This window comes from Enoplosus armatus, chromosome 18, assembly GCF_043641665.1.
Source record: "Enoplosus armatus isolate fEnoArm2 chromosome 18, fEnoArm2.hap1, whole genome shotgun sequence".
Lineage (NCBI taxonomy): Eukaryota > Metazoa > Chordata > Actinopteri > Centrarchiformes > Enoplosidae > Enoplosus > Enoplosus armatus.
The window spans coordinates 19,493,166-19,511,827 of record NC_092197.1 but is presented as its reverse complement, the minus strand read 5'-3'; the positions used below and the strand labels follow the sequence as shown (position 1 = coordinate 19,511,827).

General features: G+C 45.0%; 1 protein-coding gene across 1 annotated transcript; it reads right to left on the bottom strand.

The window, feature by feature from the left end:
* Positions 1-89: 89 nt before the first annotated feature.
* pam (peptidylglycine alpha-amidating monooxygenase) lies at positions 90-16,898 on the bottom strand. Its single transcript, XM_070924864.1, has 25 exons — positions 16,807-16,898; positions 16,316-16,439; positions 15,253-15,310; positions 14,630-14,717; positions 14,364-14,455; positions 13,923-14,006; positions 13,375-13,423; positions 12,681-12,748; positions 12,054-12,134; positions 11,893-11,969; positions 11,445-11,548; positions 10,399-10,592; positions 10,121-10,180; positions 7,728-8,003; positions 4,768-4,897; positions 4,376-4,492; positions 4,198-4,270; positions 3,902-4,112; positions 3,309-3,512; positions 2,935-3,050; positions 1,633-1,729; positions 1,444-1,494; positions 1,024-1,290; positions 423-482; positions 90-268 (listed from the first exon to the last, which is right to left on the bottom strand). Exons 1-25 carry the CDS (start codon positions 16,893-16,895, stop codon positions 90-92), a joined length of 2,949 nt encoding a protein of 982 aa, XP_070780965.1. The 5' UTR covers positions 16,896-16,898.
* Positions 16,899-18,662: the final 1,764 nt, after the last annotated feature.

The window sequence follows — 18,662 nt, the reverse complement described above, 5'->3', positions numbered from 1 at the left end:
TAAGATTGGCAGCTAACACAACAGTTATACACATGATGGATAACATACATCTTGGCAATGTAAGCAGAGGGTGGGTGGCCCTGGAGCGTCTAAGAGGAGGATTGAGGAGGCGGCAGAGCAGAGTACTCCTCATTCTCCGAGTCGCTGCTGTCCTCGTCGTTCCTCTCCTGGTCGCTGCCTTCGGTGCTCAGCTGGTCAAAGCCCTGACGACTGTAACCCTTGTGGGACGCGAAGAAGTTCCCCAGGTTCAGGCTGCCCACTGCTTTACCTGGCCAGAGGTGGTGGTGGTGGTGGTGGGGGGGAGAACACAACGTGATGAATATCTACAGTTTTTACAAAGACAAATGTTGCTTTGTCTTTATGTCCTTCTATAAAATATAAAAGAATGCAAAGGCCTGCTTTTAATATCATAAATGACGTACCTCTTATTTTCCCCAAGATCCCTCCCACAGAGCTGGGTTCAGCTTTGCCCTCACATCGGTCTGCAAACAGACAGCATTGTTCAGCCATACTTAGCCAAATGCTGCGAGCAATGAGCGATGATATCAGGCAACAGGAAGTGATTGGAGGAAGGGTGCAACCGTTCACGTATTGGCTTACGTTTCAAAATAAGAGTTCAGCGGGAAGTCACTCACTACACAACATTTTTCATGTGTGGAGCTGTGCATCATTATTAAACGTGTGCAGCATCCCAAGACTCTTGGAGCCACAACCCTAAACCAAAACAGGAAGTCAGCCATTTTGAATTGACGCTTGCATCGGCGCTGTGCTTTAATGAACTCCTTTAACGAGAATGAATCAAAATAACTTTGGGCGGTGCAATCTTAAAGACCTTTGCGATGTAAAGTTGTGTAAAATTTGAGTTTTCATGCAATATCGGGTTGTAGTCATAGTGAGTCATAGTCATAGTGCCACCTACTGGTAACAGGAAATGACATGTTCTATATTATTATATTATTTCTACACATTTTTGGTGTAAAAACCTTTCGGACCCCCGTCAGTACGCCTTATTGTTATTCATACCGTTTTTCCTCCAGCAGATAAAGACTCCTATGGAGACGACCAACACCAGAGGGATGAGCAGCAGGGTGGTGATGATGGCCGGGAGTACACCCTGCTCTCGGCTTGGCTTTGCTGCACTCTTCTTCTTCTTCTCCTCCTCCTCCTCCTCCTCCTCCTCTTCTGCCTCTTTCTGCGGTTGAGGCTGCACAGTTTCCTTCTCTTGGATGGCTGGCGTCTTGGACATGCCGTGCTCCGGCCTCACCTTAGTTCGGACGAACGTCTCAATTTCTACACAAAGAGAAATGTTGTGTTTAACAGGGTTTCCATTCCACGATTTCTTTTTTGTTACTCAGAGTTGCGGATTGCTGTCAGCCCCAGTGTCATCGTTTTATCATCACGGTGGATCGACAGTCTGAAACTGTCAAACTCAACAATGCTCACCTTCGTGCTCCTGAATCTCGATCCCAGCTTTCTTGACGGAGCGATGTAACTCTGGAAGATGAAAACAATCACGTGGCGGATACCGGTTAGTGACACTGCAAACTTTAATTACAGCGACGCATACATACACGAGTTAGGATGGACTCTGCACATGAGAACATGTAATAGTTTAGGTTCATCGCAGCTTACTCTCAGTGGTGAACTTGAAGACTGAGTTGGTGCCTGCGTCCCCGACGAAGACGCTGCCGTCCCTGGTTTCGACGATGTCGTGAGGCATTATAAACTCCTGCGAATGAAGAAAAACACAGCTCAATGCAAAAGTCTAGGCAGCAGAAGGGCATTCACCGCCATCCCAAAAGAATGGTTTCTAACTGATCGGGATGCTCTTGGGCGACAGTACATTTGCTGTTTGGTTCAGACGGTAGGCAGTAAGTTCAGAAAACTTCCAAGCCTCGGCTCAGCCTGGCTTACTTTAGCTAGGTCAAACTTCGCCTCTGTTTGCATTAGGAATCTCTAATATTTTGAATTTCTTGGCTTATCATTATTCTTGTGATTCTAAATGTATTAAGATCTCTGAAACTGCAAACACCTACAGCAACCAGACTTGGCTCACCTGCTTCTCAGGCAACAAAAACAAATGTACAAATGTAACCAACACTCTATGAATTCAGGATGAGAGAGGCAGGATGCAACAGCTGGGACAAGGGACCTGGTAAAAGAGCCCGACGCCCACTGGTCATCTCCTACAGAATCTTCTCGTCAAGATTTCGAGCGACAGCGAACGCGACCCAATGAAGTCGGAAAACCTGACGAGGAATGAAATTCAGCGCGACTAAAACAGATGTGAAGAGATGGGGTCTGCTTGTCAGGGACCAACATCGACTTTGTGAGGGGAAATGCCTGTTTCTAATTGTCTTTTCCAATACGATCGTACCTTTTCTCAGTCTGAAAAGATGAAACGAATTACAATGTTGTTACACTGAATACAAGAATGCCTGGAAAGGAGGTTGAGGAATGCAGTTCGGCCTTTTCCATACTCACTATGACACACTGGTCATATGTATAATACTTTATGACAAGTTTTAAGAGATTTTCATGCATTGCAGTCAATACACTTACAATAATTGTAATTTCAATTATTCCACATGTCCAAGATGTACCCCAATCCTTATCCCAATGTGTGCTAGGATGGGCTCCAGCACCCGTGACTCAAATACAGATAATGGAAAGGGTGGATGTTGGAGATATTCTGGGGGGCGCCTGGTCTACGAAGCGTGTAACCGCAAACATCCCTGGTTAGATTCCAGCTGAGAACCTTTGTTGCATGCCACCCATCCACAAAAGCGAGCTCCAGAAGTCTTTAAACCCAGCCTACACCAGTGTTCAGTATAGTATAGATAGGAATTAGTGAAAAACAGAAAGAATCTGTGTTTGTGTGTGTGTGTGTGTGTGTGTGTGTGTGTGTGTGTGTGTGTGTGTTCGTGCGTTCACCTTTTTCTCGGGGCTGAAGGTATCCACTATATCCTTGGTTGAATAATCTATTACAAAACCTCTGAGTGGAGCTGAGCGATACAGAGATTCACCATTTACTGCAAAGATCAAGCCATCTTCATGCACACGCGCACACACACACACACACACACACACACACACACACACACACACACACACACACACACACACAAATAACTGTTAACCTCTGACCCCCTGGAAGACATTTTCACAGGCTGAGTAGTCCTCACCATGACGAGTAAATTGAAATTGACGTGTAAAATTGCTGCTGGTTAAAACACAGCGTTTAAATGGTTCTAAAGCCGACAGGACAAATGGATGTCCCTGGCCAGCTCAGCCGCCAGTCAACTCACCTCCAGCAGGACTATAGGTGATGGCAAACATCTCCCCTCCGAACTCCTCTTTCTTTATCTCCTTGACAAACTCCCCCGTTTCAGCTATGAAGCACTGGACGCGTCCGTTCTCCCTGTCAGCCACGCAAACTTCCTTTCTGTCAGGAAGGAACACCAGGCTGTGGGGGATCCGGAACGGTATGCGCCTCCTCCTGTCTGACGAGCCTTCGGTCCAAAAAACAGGAGACAAGATGGCTGAGTATCTGTCTGTGAATCTGTGCGGATCTGAATTGGTGGCAGCGATGTGTAAACCTCCTGAATTGTGGCATTGTTCATAAATCAGTTTGTCTAAGAAGAAAACAGCAATGTTAGCAAATATAGCTTACTTATTACTTACTACTACTACAGCCTTTACTACTACTACTGCAATAACAGCCTTTACAACTCATACCAGAGTCTTTACTACATAAACCTTTTAAAATATTAACCAGTCCTAATTGGTGTGCCTGAAGTGCGAAGCCTAGCGATTGTTTTTAGTTACCTGGGGTCTTTTGGCCTTTGTGTCAGTTTGTGTGTGTGTGTGTGTGTGTGTGTGTGGAGAGCCAGCTCCCTACCTGCCCCCCATTGAGACAGGTATTTGCCATCAGCAGAGAATTTCAGTATCCTGGCATTGCAGTAGCCATCAGACACGAAGATGTTCCCGGTCTCGGTGTCCACAGCCACATCAGTGGGCTGACAGAAGTGATTGTTGTCACTTCCTGGCATGAAAGCCTCTCCCAGGGCCAGCAAGGTTCTGTCTCGGTCGTCACTGCTCACTTTTAACACCTGATGAGTGTATATACATATGAGTGATCAGTTCATCACTAACAGACCACCTGAAGTGGATTTTACAGAGCCACCTGCAGCTTACCTGGTGAAGAGCCACATCGGTGACCCAGTAGTTATTCTCCTTATCCGTAGTTATTCCATGAGGCAAGTAAAACCTGCGACATCAGAGAAATGCAAGACAGTTGTAATGCAGGAGGACGACAGGTCGTCTCAGCACTCTCCTTCATGGTAAATGAAACTACAGCACGCTTATAACTTACATGTTCCTGCCAGATGCCTTCAGGATGTTGCCTTTGGCTGGGTCCACAACCAAAATAGTGGACTGCTGAATAGGACCGAGGGACCTCTGCTGGTATCTAGCCTGGTTGTTAAATGAGCTGAAAAACAAACGAACAAACATTTTAAAAACATTATTTTGATCTACTTTTGGAGTGCCTTTTCTTAAATCCACCCAGCCGACAGTCACGCCGTATTAGCTACATTGATAACATTGAGTGACGGCAAAATATAAACTAAAAAGTATGTGCTTCTCTTAATTCATTTTATTTTGGTTCAATACTAGACAGCTGAAACAGGTGGTCGGGGGTTAGCTTTCAAGATGGACGAATCACATTACATTTACGTTGCATTATCTTGAGTGAAAGCGACTTACTCGGCCCCCCAGGTGTGGTCACCTCTGTGGAAAACGACCAGGTTAGAGTCTGCGTCGAGGGCGAGCCCCGACACCTGGCCCAGCTGGAGAGAGCTCTGTGGCCACGCTGAGACTTGCTCCAAATGGTTGTCTACACCACGCAGATACAGACAAAGACACAAACTCACAAAGTCAGGTGTTCTCAATGTGGTGCCGAAGGCGATTACTGGCATTCTGTAACTCCACACATGTGTACGTCTTTGTAGCGTGTAGCTCTGGCTCAGGTTAAACCCCGAGGTGACAATGGATAAGCACACACAAACACGTTGCAATAATAAGTTTACATGCACGCATCTGTGACAAAAAGTGGTGCAAACGTGAAGAAGAAGAAGTCTGTTTGGATTTCTGCTATTGGGAGTTTTGTAACAGTTTGCATAGGAGGGCTAACAAATTCGGCCAAAGTGTTTACAGCTATGCGAACAACCACACTCGAACGCAGGGCGAAAACCCCCGCATACGTTGTCTCCCCTGCACAGCTGGCCAATCACGGCGTGCAGCTGGGATTGGCGGTTTTCCGGGAAAAGTTACACAAATGAGGAAGTAAGATGTGAGACAATTACCGTTGTTGAAATCTAAGTACAGCGACAAGACGTCCCGCATATGTGTAGCATATGTGTCTAAATTATGTGCCATCATCATGCATCAAACGGTCCTCGAGGGCGACTTTGTTAAAGGTTTGTAGAGGGTGGTATCAGACCCACGTCAGATCAAAACCCTTCAAAAAAGGGCTTCCTGATTCATGGCAATCGGTTTCTGATTATCTTGTGGCTTTGAGGCGGTTGTCAGCCACCTGACAGGTTTTTGGACGATGCCCTGTGAGATTGTTTTGTGATTGGACTGCGATCGGACGCTGCGCGGCCTTTGAGACTGCATTATCAATGGAGCGTCCCAAAATACAATGGAGTTATTTTGACACATTGAACCCCACCAGGAAAATGCCCTGTCAAGTGTTCACTCTTTTTTTTTTTCTAAAAAAGGGGAGGAAAGGACATTTCAGAGAAGGAAATAACAACAAAGCAAAGAGCCAAAAAAGGAATTCAAAGAGACACTAGGGTGTTGTAGTGGGAAAACACTTTAAAAATGAAAAAAGTGCCACGCCGGCTCCCAAATGGGACACATTGCTTATGCTTGCAGAAAGGGAAAAGTCACTTCTCAAACTCAGAATTTCCGAGGGAAATGCACCCAGCCTTTGGGAGTGTTGAAAAAGGATACACAGTTAATGTTGTATCTGACAAATATTACCAGGAAAAAAACACCTCACGCGCGGGCCAAAGGATCGCTATACACAATGATACAGTACGTAATGATACCAGTACAGTATGAGACACAGCAATTCATTGTTGAGATTAACAGGCATGCCCCGATTGGCCGGAACTGGCTGAAGGAGCTACAGCTGAACTGGAAACAGATTTTCACAGTACACAGAGTGCCAACGCAGGCACCCACAAATGAGTGCACAAATAAACAGAACGCAAATAACAGGAAAAGTACGAGGGAAGCTCAGAGCCGTGGCAGCCATCCGCCGCGCCATCTCGAATCACACCTCAGTCCAGATCCAGGTGCTTGACAAGTCTGACCGAGGACAAATGGGGAAAGAACTGGAGCGTCCATGAACACACGGCTGATAAAACCTATCCACATGGAGCTCAGCGTTGCTCGGGCCTCTGCAGATGGTGCGTAGGCTAAAACATGCACAGAGGCTCACACACTGTCCCGAATGCTGCGCAGAGTAACGCGCTCCTTCAGTAGCCAAGCTCTGGGAAGAGAGGACAGTTTTCTCTTGAACTGTTCTGGCACCATTGCGCCCCCGTGTGAACACAGAGCAAACATACCCACATGCTACAAGGGATTAAAAGTTCCCTGTAGAGTTTATGGCCTCCAGTAGCGCTGTGGAGCAGGTTTTTTCTTTTTTTAAACGTGTGGATCCCATGTTGCAAAAGGACTAGTCTCGCATAGTCAGACTTATCTGGGGGGAAAAAAACTCCAACATTTTGGACTGTTTGTACTTCTTTAAACCAATCACAGTCGTCTTGGGGCGGCGCTGAGTCCAGGATGCAGCGACGGTGCCCTCGCAAAACGCTAACACGCAGATAGCAGAATGGGAGGAGAATTTCTACGAAATGACGAACATAAGCGCACGGGGGCGACGCAATACACATGCCCGCCAGTGGTTTCACACTATTCCACTGATCTACATGTGGCAGCGATGTGCCAACAGAAAGGCAGTAGAGGAAGACTGTTAGTTAGTAAACATGGGCGGGGAATAATGCAGGATTGGATCTTTTGAGAAAATCTGTCTTTGCAAATGGTTAACGAGGAGGGAAATGCATTCAGAACGCTTGTTAGAGCTCGAGGATATTACGCGGTTGTGTTTTGTTGAGTGACCTAACTTTCGGTTGTTCATAAGAAAACTCCACAGGGTGACACACCTCTTAAAACAAGCGAACCCTCTGCGCTGAAGCCAGAACACACACACACACACACACGGGTGTCGGCTGTTTCCACGGAGCAGACGACTGACTTATCAGACGTTCAGACTGAAAATAGCAAGGGGCGGCATTGGTGGGGGGCCGGTTTGAGTAACATATCCATGAGGGACACGAGGAGAGAGGAGACCGATGCAACAGCCGAGGAGGAAAAGTAAAGCCCAGATTCGACAATAAGGTGTACATACTATTCTACGCATCTATTTTTCACTGGTTTAAATAACTTCATAACAACATACAAACATAACTTCAGTGCAACAGATAACGCTGTGCAGCTCTCACACCATAGCACTGCAAAAACTGACGGGGGATCCAAGCATGTGTACTGCATATGTGTTACAGTTCAAGAATACTGGATGCAAAGAAAAAAAAAAAGGGGGGGGGGGGGGTGTTTTCAGCATCAATGAAAACAATACAATAGCATCCAGGACCCACCTTGTCCTTCAGCTAGCGGCTTGCTTCTTGGCGGCTTGGCCGTGGCCTCAAGCTGATGGAATTTGTGGACCCTGTCCCTCACCAAAACGGGATCCTCCCTGGTTTGGAAGGCTAGTCTGGCACTGGGAGAGCCCAGGTCTTTCATTTGCATTAAGCTATCAATCTGAGCCACCAACTCAGCCTGGGTTCTCCGCAGCTCGCCGGGGTCGTACTTATGAATGCGAACTACGTCCTTTTTCTGGCCTAGCAGCTTGGACATAAGAGAATAGAGGTCACCTGCGCAGACAGAGAGACAGAGGGACAGGAAAGAGTGGAAATAAAGGACAAGGAGACTGCAGGCTACACAGGGCAAATGTGGCAGCGCTCTTAGGAAGGCTGTTGCAAAATGTCATTGAGCTGAGCGTAGAGATGTGGGTGGATTCTTTATGGACAGTGAAGAGCACTGAAGAAGGAAATGTGTTAGCCAGCAGGAAACAACAGAGAGAAGAATGGACAGGAATGACGGGTGTCATGCAATTTACTGCTGGCCACCACACATGCTTTTGACTCTCAGTTTTAAGGTCACGATTCGATTGAAACATTTGCGCTGTTCCCCACAGTGTTCATTACACAGGCAACAACATACAATGCCCCGTTCAACGCGACGACAGGGTCACTTGCTTATCAGCCCGTGTCATGTACGAAAGGTCTATGCTCAGCCGAGACTTTCTTGGCTCCCACGATTACTCTGCAGAATTGAAGTTCCCCAAGTTTAGACAGACTTTAGCCCTACATGGAAGAAAAAAAAAACGCAGAATGGGGCCAGTCCGGTGACACAGCGAGGGTGACGAGAGCAAAAATATTGAACCTTGCTCAACTTGTGCTGCAATGCAACGCAACGTCATCTGGCAAGACACTGCAGTGGCCAGTCACATGTATGCAAGTGCACATTCCATGGTGCATTACTTTGTGACGTGGCATATTTCTACTGTTTACCGCAAAATGGAAGCTGTGAAAACTTTCCAGAGTTGTAAAATTCTGTCTCTGAGTATCATAGACTGATAAGTAGTAAGTAGTAAGTGGTAAGCCTTCAAATTCACAGATCTGTTACTCAAACTGGACTTCCAGGATTGTATTTCATCATCTCAATGGTACCTGAAGCAACAAGCCCCCACCAACGTAGCCCCTTGCGCCTCTTCTTGGTAATTCCACGCTAGAGGCCACAATTCAATGAAGCCTGCAGAGCTGAATTCTCCGGGAAAAAAAAGCGGAGCTGTAACTCTGAGGTCAACAACTGACAATCCTTCTCTGTGGCCTCAACAAACCGTTTCCGCACCCGGGTTTTTGCTTATGTGACGACAGGGACTGCAGTCCTTCTAGATTGCCATTATCCGACCTATCATTCAAGGAGTTCCCTGGGCTCGCTCTCCTTTATTTTGGCAGCTTTCTTTCGCTCCGAGACATACACCAATCGTTATCTAAAAACAACTACAAAATGAATCATTCATTTTTAGCCTAAGGTGTTCTGGTACCAAGTAATCTTATAAACGGACTTACGTCTAAACATGTTCGGTTCATGACCACACGGAGGAGAAGCTAACTACCTAGGGAGGTACATGACAGTATATACCGTTACCAGTATAATACAAATAATGAAAAATAGGAAAAAGGCACATCAAGGTTGCCGCTTGTTCAAAAAAGACAACGCGCAGCAACGCAACGGAGACCAACACAACGCAGGCGACAGCGCAGGCTCAGTTGAAAAACACGAATGCAGAGTCTAGTCTAGTCATCAGCTTATCAAAATGCAACTGCGTGGTGCGTGGTAGCCAGTAGGGCTGTGACGGTACACCGAGGCTTCATACCCCAGTTTAGCAGTCACGGTTTGGTTATCTTTATGTTATTCCACAGTGCCCAGAGCAAAGCTTTTATCGGTTCATATCAGTGTGTTAAAGTCCACTTGAAAATCCCATTTAATCATCCCTGTTTGCTGGAGGGGAGTGTCAGTGTTTGGTTGACAGCAGCTGGCAGAGAACAAGAGACAAAGTAAACAAGCTTGCTCTGTTGCCAAAGATAATCTGAAGGTGACGCATCACAAGCTGCGGCGGTGGTGTGAAATGGTGTACACTTCCTGTCTCCGGTTTTCCCCCGGTTAATGTTTGTTTGATGGCTCCTTCAACAAGCTATGGTGCAAGACAAGATGTGTGTTCATGTTTTTACGTTAGATAAGAAGGTGACTTTTGGCTGAACACGTCAGTCACTAGTAGATGGCAACAGAAGATGGCTACCAAGAGGGCAATATCAGACTGAATAATAGTAACATTAATGAAATGGGAATTCAGTCCAGTCTCAGGAGTTACCCCCTAGCGTAGTTGTAATAACACAGTGGTGCAGCTTACGGTCCTCGAACTCACCCTGATCCAGAACCTGCTCTGCTTTCTTTGTATCCAACAGCGATCTGTCATTTTGATGATCTTTTGGGGGGGGGGGGGGGGGGGAAACAAAGTTGAGTTAAAGCTAGACAGGTTCTTTTGGAGATATGTAAATCTTGTTAGCTAAATCAAACAAGACAAGGAGGCATACATGAGTGTGAACCTCACATTAGCATGCATTCACTTTCTATCCAACAGAAAAAAAGTATTAAATTGAATTAAAATTGAATAACTTTGGGTTACAAGTATGCAACACCAACCTGCTGAGTGTCCCATGTGCATCATAGAGTTCATTTGACCTGGAGTGACAGCGATGGGAACGTTGGCCTCAAATGGAATGTGCTGAAACAGTTCTTTGGAGCTGGTCTCCATGCAGTTCATGTAGGAGATGGCGTGTTTGCTGTCCATGTAGTACATTATATAGAAGTTGCACATTTCATCATCAGAGGTACCACTGCGGACAAGACAGAAAAATACATCACTCACTGTACTCAGATGGTCTTAACGTTAACAGTGAGGAACGATGCTATATGTGAATCGTTAAATCGCCCCCTCCACTCAAAAATAATATGTTTTTCTTCTTGTTCCTACAGTTGGATGTTTGAGCTTCACTGTGCAGAATGATCTATGTGCAGAGTTTGACACTAGAAGGCTGCTTTCACGTTCATCTGCTGAAAGTGCAAAGCTTCTCTGCGCTCGCTGAACATCTGGCTTTAAGGGGCGGGGCCTACGAGCATGATTTGTGACATCATGAACAGTTTGGAAGCCAATCCTGGTCCAGTTTGTATGATGTAGAAACTTGAAGCCGCCAGTGCTCATACGCTGAGAATGGACTTCACAGTGAAGTAGGAGACAACTTGTGTCCAGCAGGACAACTTGAGAAATGATCAACATTTGCATATTCATAGATCCTGGAATTTTTAATGACCAAGAAGGAGTAGGTGCCTTTTTAAGGATTTTCCCCCTTATGTGCATGCAGTACCTACTGTATTTATGAAGTTGTAACGCCGTATGAGCAATCAGGAAGCAAGTTTTGAAAAAGACAAGGTGTGGCAGCGGAGGAGAGACCATGACCGCAATAAAACCCCAGTGCCTGTCTTGCATATCTATGATAAATGCCTGTAAGCTATATTTCAATACAAACACAGTTCAAAGGGAGCAAACAAGAGCTCATCCATTATTCAGGTAGTCTGAATAGAACCTGGCTTAAAACCACAGAAAATTAAAAGGTAAATTTGAGTTTTAGGTCATCTACACTGCGGTGTAAAAATGCGTTAGGTGCAATGGGTTTTACAACAGAACTCACCCAATATACGTTTTGGAGGTTCTGCCCTCACCAGTAAACACACATCTGGCTGCAAGGACGTCACCATACTTCACAGTCACCTCTTTGTTAACAGGATAGAAAGCCTGGAGAGAAAACACACACACACACATTGACTGCTGGGCAATGAGCAAAAAGCTACTCTACTTGAAAAACTGTTGCGATCAATATATTCTTGGGTAAAAAGAGAAAAGTAGACAGCGAAAAGAGCTTATAACAGAGCTTATAATCAAGAATGGGCATATTAGAGGTTGCTGATGTCTCAGTCAAATCGGTGTAAGCTTGCACAACAGACCGGACCGGCAAAACCGGAAACCGAGCCAACCCTAGTTGACAGCATATGGCATGCATGTGCCTTAAACCATTCGGCTACTGGGGCACTCTGAAAAACGTTTTTTTTTTAATTGCCTTCTGATGTGTGAGAACGTACCTGCGGTAGCTGAGGGGACTGTCGCCCAATCAGGGTCCACTTCCCATCCCGGATCCTGTAGCCACTGACCACTTTACCTGTGACAGAAACACCCAGACTACTACTGGCACTGATGAAAGTTACTCTGCAAGCGGACGGCTAAATTCTCTGGTATGACTCACCAAGGTGGTGCGTGTGGGTCCTGAAGGCAAACGGGTAGATCGGATATGAAGTGTAGTCACAGGCGACGTCTGCGTTCGTAACTAACAGAGAAAAATGAAAGGACGTCAAGGAAGGCACAATCTGTGATGACTGCACGGCCCCCTTTTATGCATTACAACAGCAACATCTGACGGTGGACCTTGTGGGCGGAAAGTGTGCTATACACCAATTGCAACTAGGATGGGATTTTTCTCCCCACACACATTTTTTTACTCGTTTTTCCAAATATGGCCCCCCCAGTCTGCACCCCCATTCAAAATGTTCTCGACCCGTCCCTTCTTTGAGCTCCTGCTGTGTGCTTACAGGGTGTGTGTTTAAGTTTCCACAGGGGGCAATTAATCAAGTGTATATCATCGGTTGTCATCAACTCTATTTTGAGGCAAATGAAGGGCTGCCATTTTGCTTAAACTGTTCTATATGACGTCTGGAAGATAAGACATGCCGATTGATACTAGAAGTTGTGCAACAGCTCTTAAAACAAAGCTGTGTAAATAATTCGCTTTTCCTGGAGCGATGAAAAACAAAAACAAAACAAACAAGAGCTCGACTTCAATGAAAAAAACAAAAAACAAACACACCAAACATACCTCTTTTTCCTGGAAGGATAATTGTGTCCACAGCCATGAGCAGGTATATGCCAGCAATGAATGGCTGCCTTTGAGGAGGACACAAAGTGGCTGTAAAGTTTTGGTCATATTTTCTATCACTGCCCCCCCCCCACCCGCCCACGACATGTCCTACCTATTCCGTCTTTGTCAAGGTATATATATGTACATTCTTCATGGTGCTCCAGAGGAAACACACATACAGTGGTCTCAGGGAGACACCACAGAATATATAATATTCTATATTATATGTATATAAAGATGGACGACGTGACAGCTCCCCAAAAGTGAAGCCAAAATGTCTCGATCGCCCCCCTGGTGGCTGGCTGCAGTATAGGTCATAAGCCCCGCCCCCTCCATGTTAGTGGATGGGACACGGGCCAAACTAAAAAATCAAAGATGGTTTCTGTCATTTTCGGTAGTTCTTATCACGCACCACTGCCAAGACTCTGGCTCCAAATGACGTGCCCAGCACAAGATGGCAGCGGCCGTATCCGGTAGAGCTTGGCCTTATTATTGTACAGTGGGAGGAAGCGGAGACGCGTCGGCCATCTTTATATACAGTCTATGGGGAGAGCAAGTTAAACACCATGCTGCTCTTTTCACAGTTCCCTCGACTAGGATTTCTCACTTCAGCATTCAACACAACGTTTGATGCTTTTAAGTAAATACTTACGGTTTGGATGTCATTCTCAAGGTAAGTCCTGAGCAATCTTTATGATGGTCTGCAGAGCAAAACAATTGGAATTGGAGGATATTTAGAAAACACCTTTTTTAACATGATGCAACAAACAACAAAGTCGATTCCCGAAGTGATTTCAGGTTGAATCAATACCTCCCTGAGTATGAGGTCCATAATGGCTGTTGTACTGGATTGCATTACATTGTACTGGCATTCCTAATAAACTGGTAAGCATGAAAAAAAAAACAAAAAAAAAAAAAACAGGACTGGGACAATTAACTACAATTTCTCCATGAAACTTTAACAGGTGTAATGCTGATATGAACTCAGTAGAAACACAACGAAATAAGTTTCCCTACAAAACAAGATTTTAAAGATTCGCTGACTGACTTAATGTTACTTAAGCAGTGAAATGTCTTGCTGTGGTATTTGGAATTACTTTTACACTCTTGAATCTTCCCAGACCTTAAGTGAGTTTGAGGTAACCGATGAAAGAAAAAAAAAAAAAAACATGTCATACTTTCGCTTCCATTAGGACTCACCTCTGAAAGCGTTGACATCTCCATAATGGATCTGCAGCACAAAGTAGGACATTCTTGCACTTCTTCCCACTTTAAAACCGACATCTGATGAGACAACAAAGAGAAAACCAGGGGTTAGAGAAAGACGTGAGACAACATGGAGAGATAAACAACTGAGGGACAAAAGATAGAGGGGCATTCATAAAAGTACCCATACTTGACCATTCACAACCTTTCCTCGCCGCAAGTATTTTCAGTGGAACTACTTTCTACTCGAGTTATAGTCCCTTTGAAAACTGTAAACAGTGAGGTCTGGGGATTATATTTTTCACTGATACAAAATAAATTCCATTTACCTCTATTGTAATGAGGAGGAGACAAAAATCTCAGAGACAGATGTCTCAAAACTGGACAAATGACAGCGAACGTAGAAACTGTGAACTAACCCTCTGAGACACATACCTTTGGGTAATTTAGTAGGTGGCGCATTTCGAGCCCAGGCGTACATAATGGACGCTTCATCCTCACAAGTGCCTTGCACGCTGCCGCAATCCCTTGAGAGAGAAAATGAGACAATCAATACCACTTGTGTTTATGGATGTCCAGATGGGGGAAAACACAGCGAATCCATAACAGTCCATAACAAAAGGGCTGGCACACAGGCAAACAGGGAATACATATTAGTTGTCAGGGTGTCTGTGAAGGGTCTCAGTAATCCAGGTCATTACCAGTAGTTGCTGGTGGAGACAGGGGTCTGGCAGCCAAACAGCAGCATGTGATGCACTGTGTCCATACTGGCATGAGGTATGAAGTCCACTGAGGAGGAAAAGCACTGTGGTTAAAATACTGAATGACACGCCTGAGTGACTCAAAGACTCAAAACTCTCTCCGACCATTCCCATTTCAACTTGATTTGCTGTCACACACACACACACACACACACACACACACACACACACACACACACACACACACACCAGGAGACGCCAACTTCAAGCCAGTAGTCACATCCCTGAAACATTTTTAATAAAATGTAAATAAAATCCATATTGTGAATTTACAACACACAGAGTTTTTAAATGTGTGTCCTAACCAAACTATATAAAGACAAACTACTTTTATCACTACAGCTACTACCTGCTACTACCACTACTCTCCTTCTACTACCTTTACAATGTCTGCCACAACTGGTAATTGGTGTACTGCTCTTGCTTTGGCGTCTCATCCAGCAGCGTACAAGTTGACCCACATCATCTCCCAGACCGGTACCATCCAGTCTGTGTAGTTACCGGTGATTTTTCAGAGGAGGGCTACATACTGTATGTTGGTCTGCCGAATAAGACGTACTCACCAATATATGCATCTCGACTAGTTGGCACAGGAAACGCCATGCACAGGTACGTGTCCGGCTGGAAGAGAGAGCGGTCATCAGTTGCTGAGAGGTTCAGCGGCGTGACTTCATGGCGCGTTCATTTTGAGACTGTTGAAGTTATTTTAACGTCTTAACAAAAATACAGTTCAGGGTCGGGCATAACCGATGGGCCGGGGGCCAGTAAAAGTATGCGCAGGGGCAAGTTGATTGGCCAGCCTAGCATCACTGTACATACTGCACATTGTTGTAAGCGGAAGAAAAATACGAGGCTACGAAAAGAAAGAGGGACTTTCTACTTTCCTGGGAGCAGCAATACTCCTAGTCCTAATACTGCGAGGCCTACTGAGGATCTGACTTCAAGTGAGGAAAACCTCTCTGAAAATACACACTTTCCATGGTCAGGGGGAGGGAAAACGCCTAGGTGCTAGCTGTTAAAACAAAGCATTATTTACATTTATTAATCAGAGTGTTCACTCAAACTCAGCAGGGGGGAGGTGCGTAGAAACAGCTGTTTACGGTTTACAGCTCTCTCTTGTTTCCCTTCTGTCTGAGGATTGCTACAATGGGGGGGGGGGCAAAAGGTCTATTTACAACCATGAAAAGCAGCAGTGTCTATCAAGCTCCCCCACTCCATTTCAGCTCTATGGACAGCACCCCGCTTACACACCCTGATTTAACCATGCTCATTTCACAGCACAAACACACACTTGCTTCGCTGTGGGGCTTACAGTCATCATATACCAAAATATTTAGACACCAAACATCTGCTGGTAGGTATGACAACAGCTTTAAGTGTCACGCACCGTTGTTGGCATGATTTACAGTGTGACTAGCCATGTCTTTAATTACAATTACAATGACATGACACACGCCAATGGGCGCCCAGATGGGCGTAAGTACATGTGCGACTTACATAACGTGGACACTGGGGGTGAAAATGTAACAGTAGTAATAATAATAATAATAATAATAATAATAATAATAGTGCTGCTAAGGATGCAGATCCTTCACTTAATAGTACGTTTCAGAGAGACAGACTCACTCCAGTCGGGACAACACCAGGCATCCGTAAATCCACAGTGAAGTTGTGAGAGTTCGTCAAGACCGGCTGCTGCTTGGTCCTGGACGCACAGTCGCTGGGATCTGACAAGACATTTTCCTGAGACCTTAGGGAGGAAACAAAGGAACGGTGTGGTTTACTCCGTGCTTTGCAACAACAGGACGCTCAGTTCTTAATAGTAGAGGCAGGAGTCATACTGCCCAGCGACACCTCAACAAAACAACACATATACAGGAACACATTTGTTTTTTTATTCATGCCTACTGGGCCCTTCTTCACTCACAGAGTGTATGGATGATTGACAGTCCCAGGCAGTGACAGCATACTACAGTCTACTTCAAATGTTCTATCTGACAGGAAATGCATTCAACGCTTTTGTTAGACCTCAGGGACATAAACAATGTGTTCTGGTCAGAAACAATAGGAACCCCCCCCCCCCCCCCCCAAATGTTTAGAGAGCTTTATTTTCTTACCTTTTGAACCCGTACACAGGGTTTTCCAGGCTGTGGCTGCGACAGATGAATGCTAGCCCCACCACACAGAACACATGGACTCTAATCATGCCTGTGGTGCTTTTGCTACTGCTGTCACGCCTTGTTTTCCTTGCTCAGCTTGGTTGAGGAGGAGTAGGGGTATGAGGGGAGTTGGAGGTAGTGTCCCTTCTGGACCTTACTCGTTCAGCATGTCAAATTGCAACTGAAGCTTGGGTCCTCCAAGCAGGTAAGAGTTCTCAAAAGTCTGTCCGGAGCAGCCACCTGAAAAAAAAAAAAAGACCCAGTAACACAGCAGGCTCTGCCAAAGCATTCTATTCATTTACATGCTGTTAATAGGGTTGGTCCATTTGACCAAATATACCCTGACACCAATGGTCTACCTGGAGATTTTGATGCAACGTTGTCTCTGCTAATACTAGGCCATTGCAGTCAAAATCGGTGAATCTGAAAACACAAAGTCCCCCAAAAAGCACGACGTAAGAAGATCAAAACTTCTGTCCTTTTGTTCGGGATTATTGAGATGTCACATCTCATCTATCTGTCTTTTAAGGCGCGCATTGAGCGAGGTTACAGAGCTTTCACGTAAGATGCTCCTTAGGAACAGGCTTCAGTCAGACATAGGAAAGTAGTTCAATAGAATGTTCGATAGTTTCGCTTAAATGCACCGCCATGAAAGCACATAATGTATGCGTCCCGGCTCATAAACTGTCTATCATATCCCTTGTTAACGGAGCCTGCTGCGAGTGACACGCAAACAGGCAGTCATTTAACAGACAAAAACCCCACGCGTGCTACTTTCCCTGGCTCATAAAGCAGCCAGGTGCGCTGTTCGCTTGCACCGCGGACATGTGACACAACGACAGAAACAGCGTGAGCGTGTGAGGAAATGAGCGCAGACAGCGAGGAAATTGTTTGTCTGTGTGGAAGAAGAAGAAGAAGAAGAAGAAGAAGAAGAAGAAGAAGAAGAAGAAAAAGAAGCACCTTGAATCTGTCATTGCAAGCAAAGGCTGCTCCACCAAGTATTGGATAAATTTCAGTTAGGGTGTGCAATACTTTTTGTTTCAAGGATTGGAATATTACATTCATTTCCCCGTCTGTATGTATGAATATTGTATAATATGGTGGTAAAAAAATGATTTTCCAAGTACATGCACCCCCACGCCCACCCACCCATTACACATGTAACACACATTGCAATGCTACAGAACAATATACTCATTTGTGATCCACACTCCACAAACTCGGCACTATTTCCTTCTATTACCAAATAATTACACTGTTACATTCACAAATCATCAACAATAATCAACATAACGGATGCTTTACTGTACCGACAGGCACACCTAATACCAGAGTACTTCCATGCTTTATTATGATAACGATGAACTCCCTGTCTCTGTGTACTTTTCCCTTTCTCATACTCCCATTTCTTAAATTAGTCTGACTGGGCAGACTGGGTAAATGATAGAAACAGATCAAAAATAAACCTCAAAGACTCACAGGATATGCAGTCTTGATACTGATATACATTACAATACAGTAGCTTTTCTGGAAAATAAACGGATAAAATCAGCCACAGGGGAATGACTGTTCAATCCAACAAATTAAATGGCTAATAAATCAAGGGTTAGGGTCTAACTTCATCACATGAATGCAAAACATCATAGAAAACTCAAATGTTGACACAAATCAGTCATGCTCATTGATTAGGGGGAAAACAATGGGAAGCTATTAAACTGAGAGCAACCACAGTATAAATTGTCTGGCAAAATCTCTTGACGGTATACAAATCCATGTCGTCCCGTGGTATTTATCATGTCTCCCAAGCCCACTAC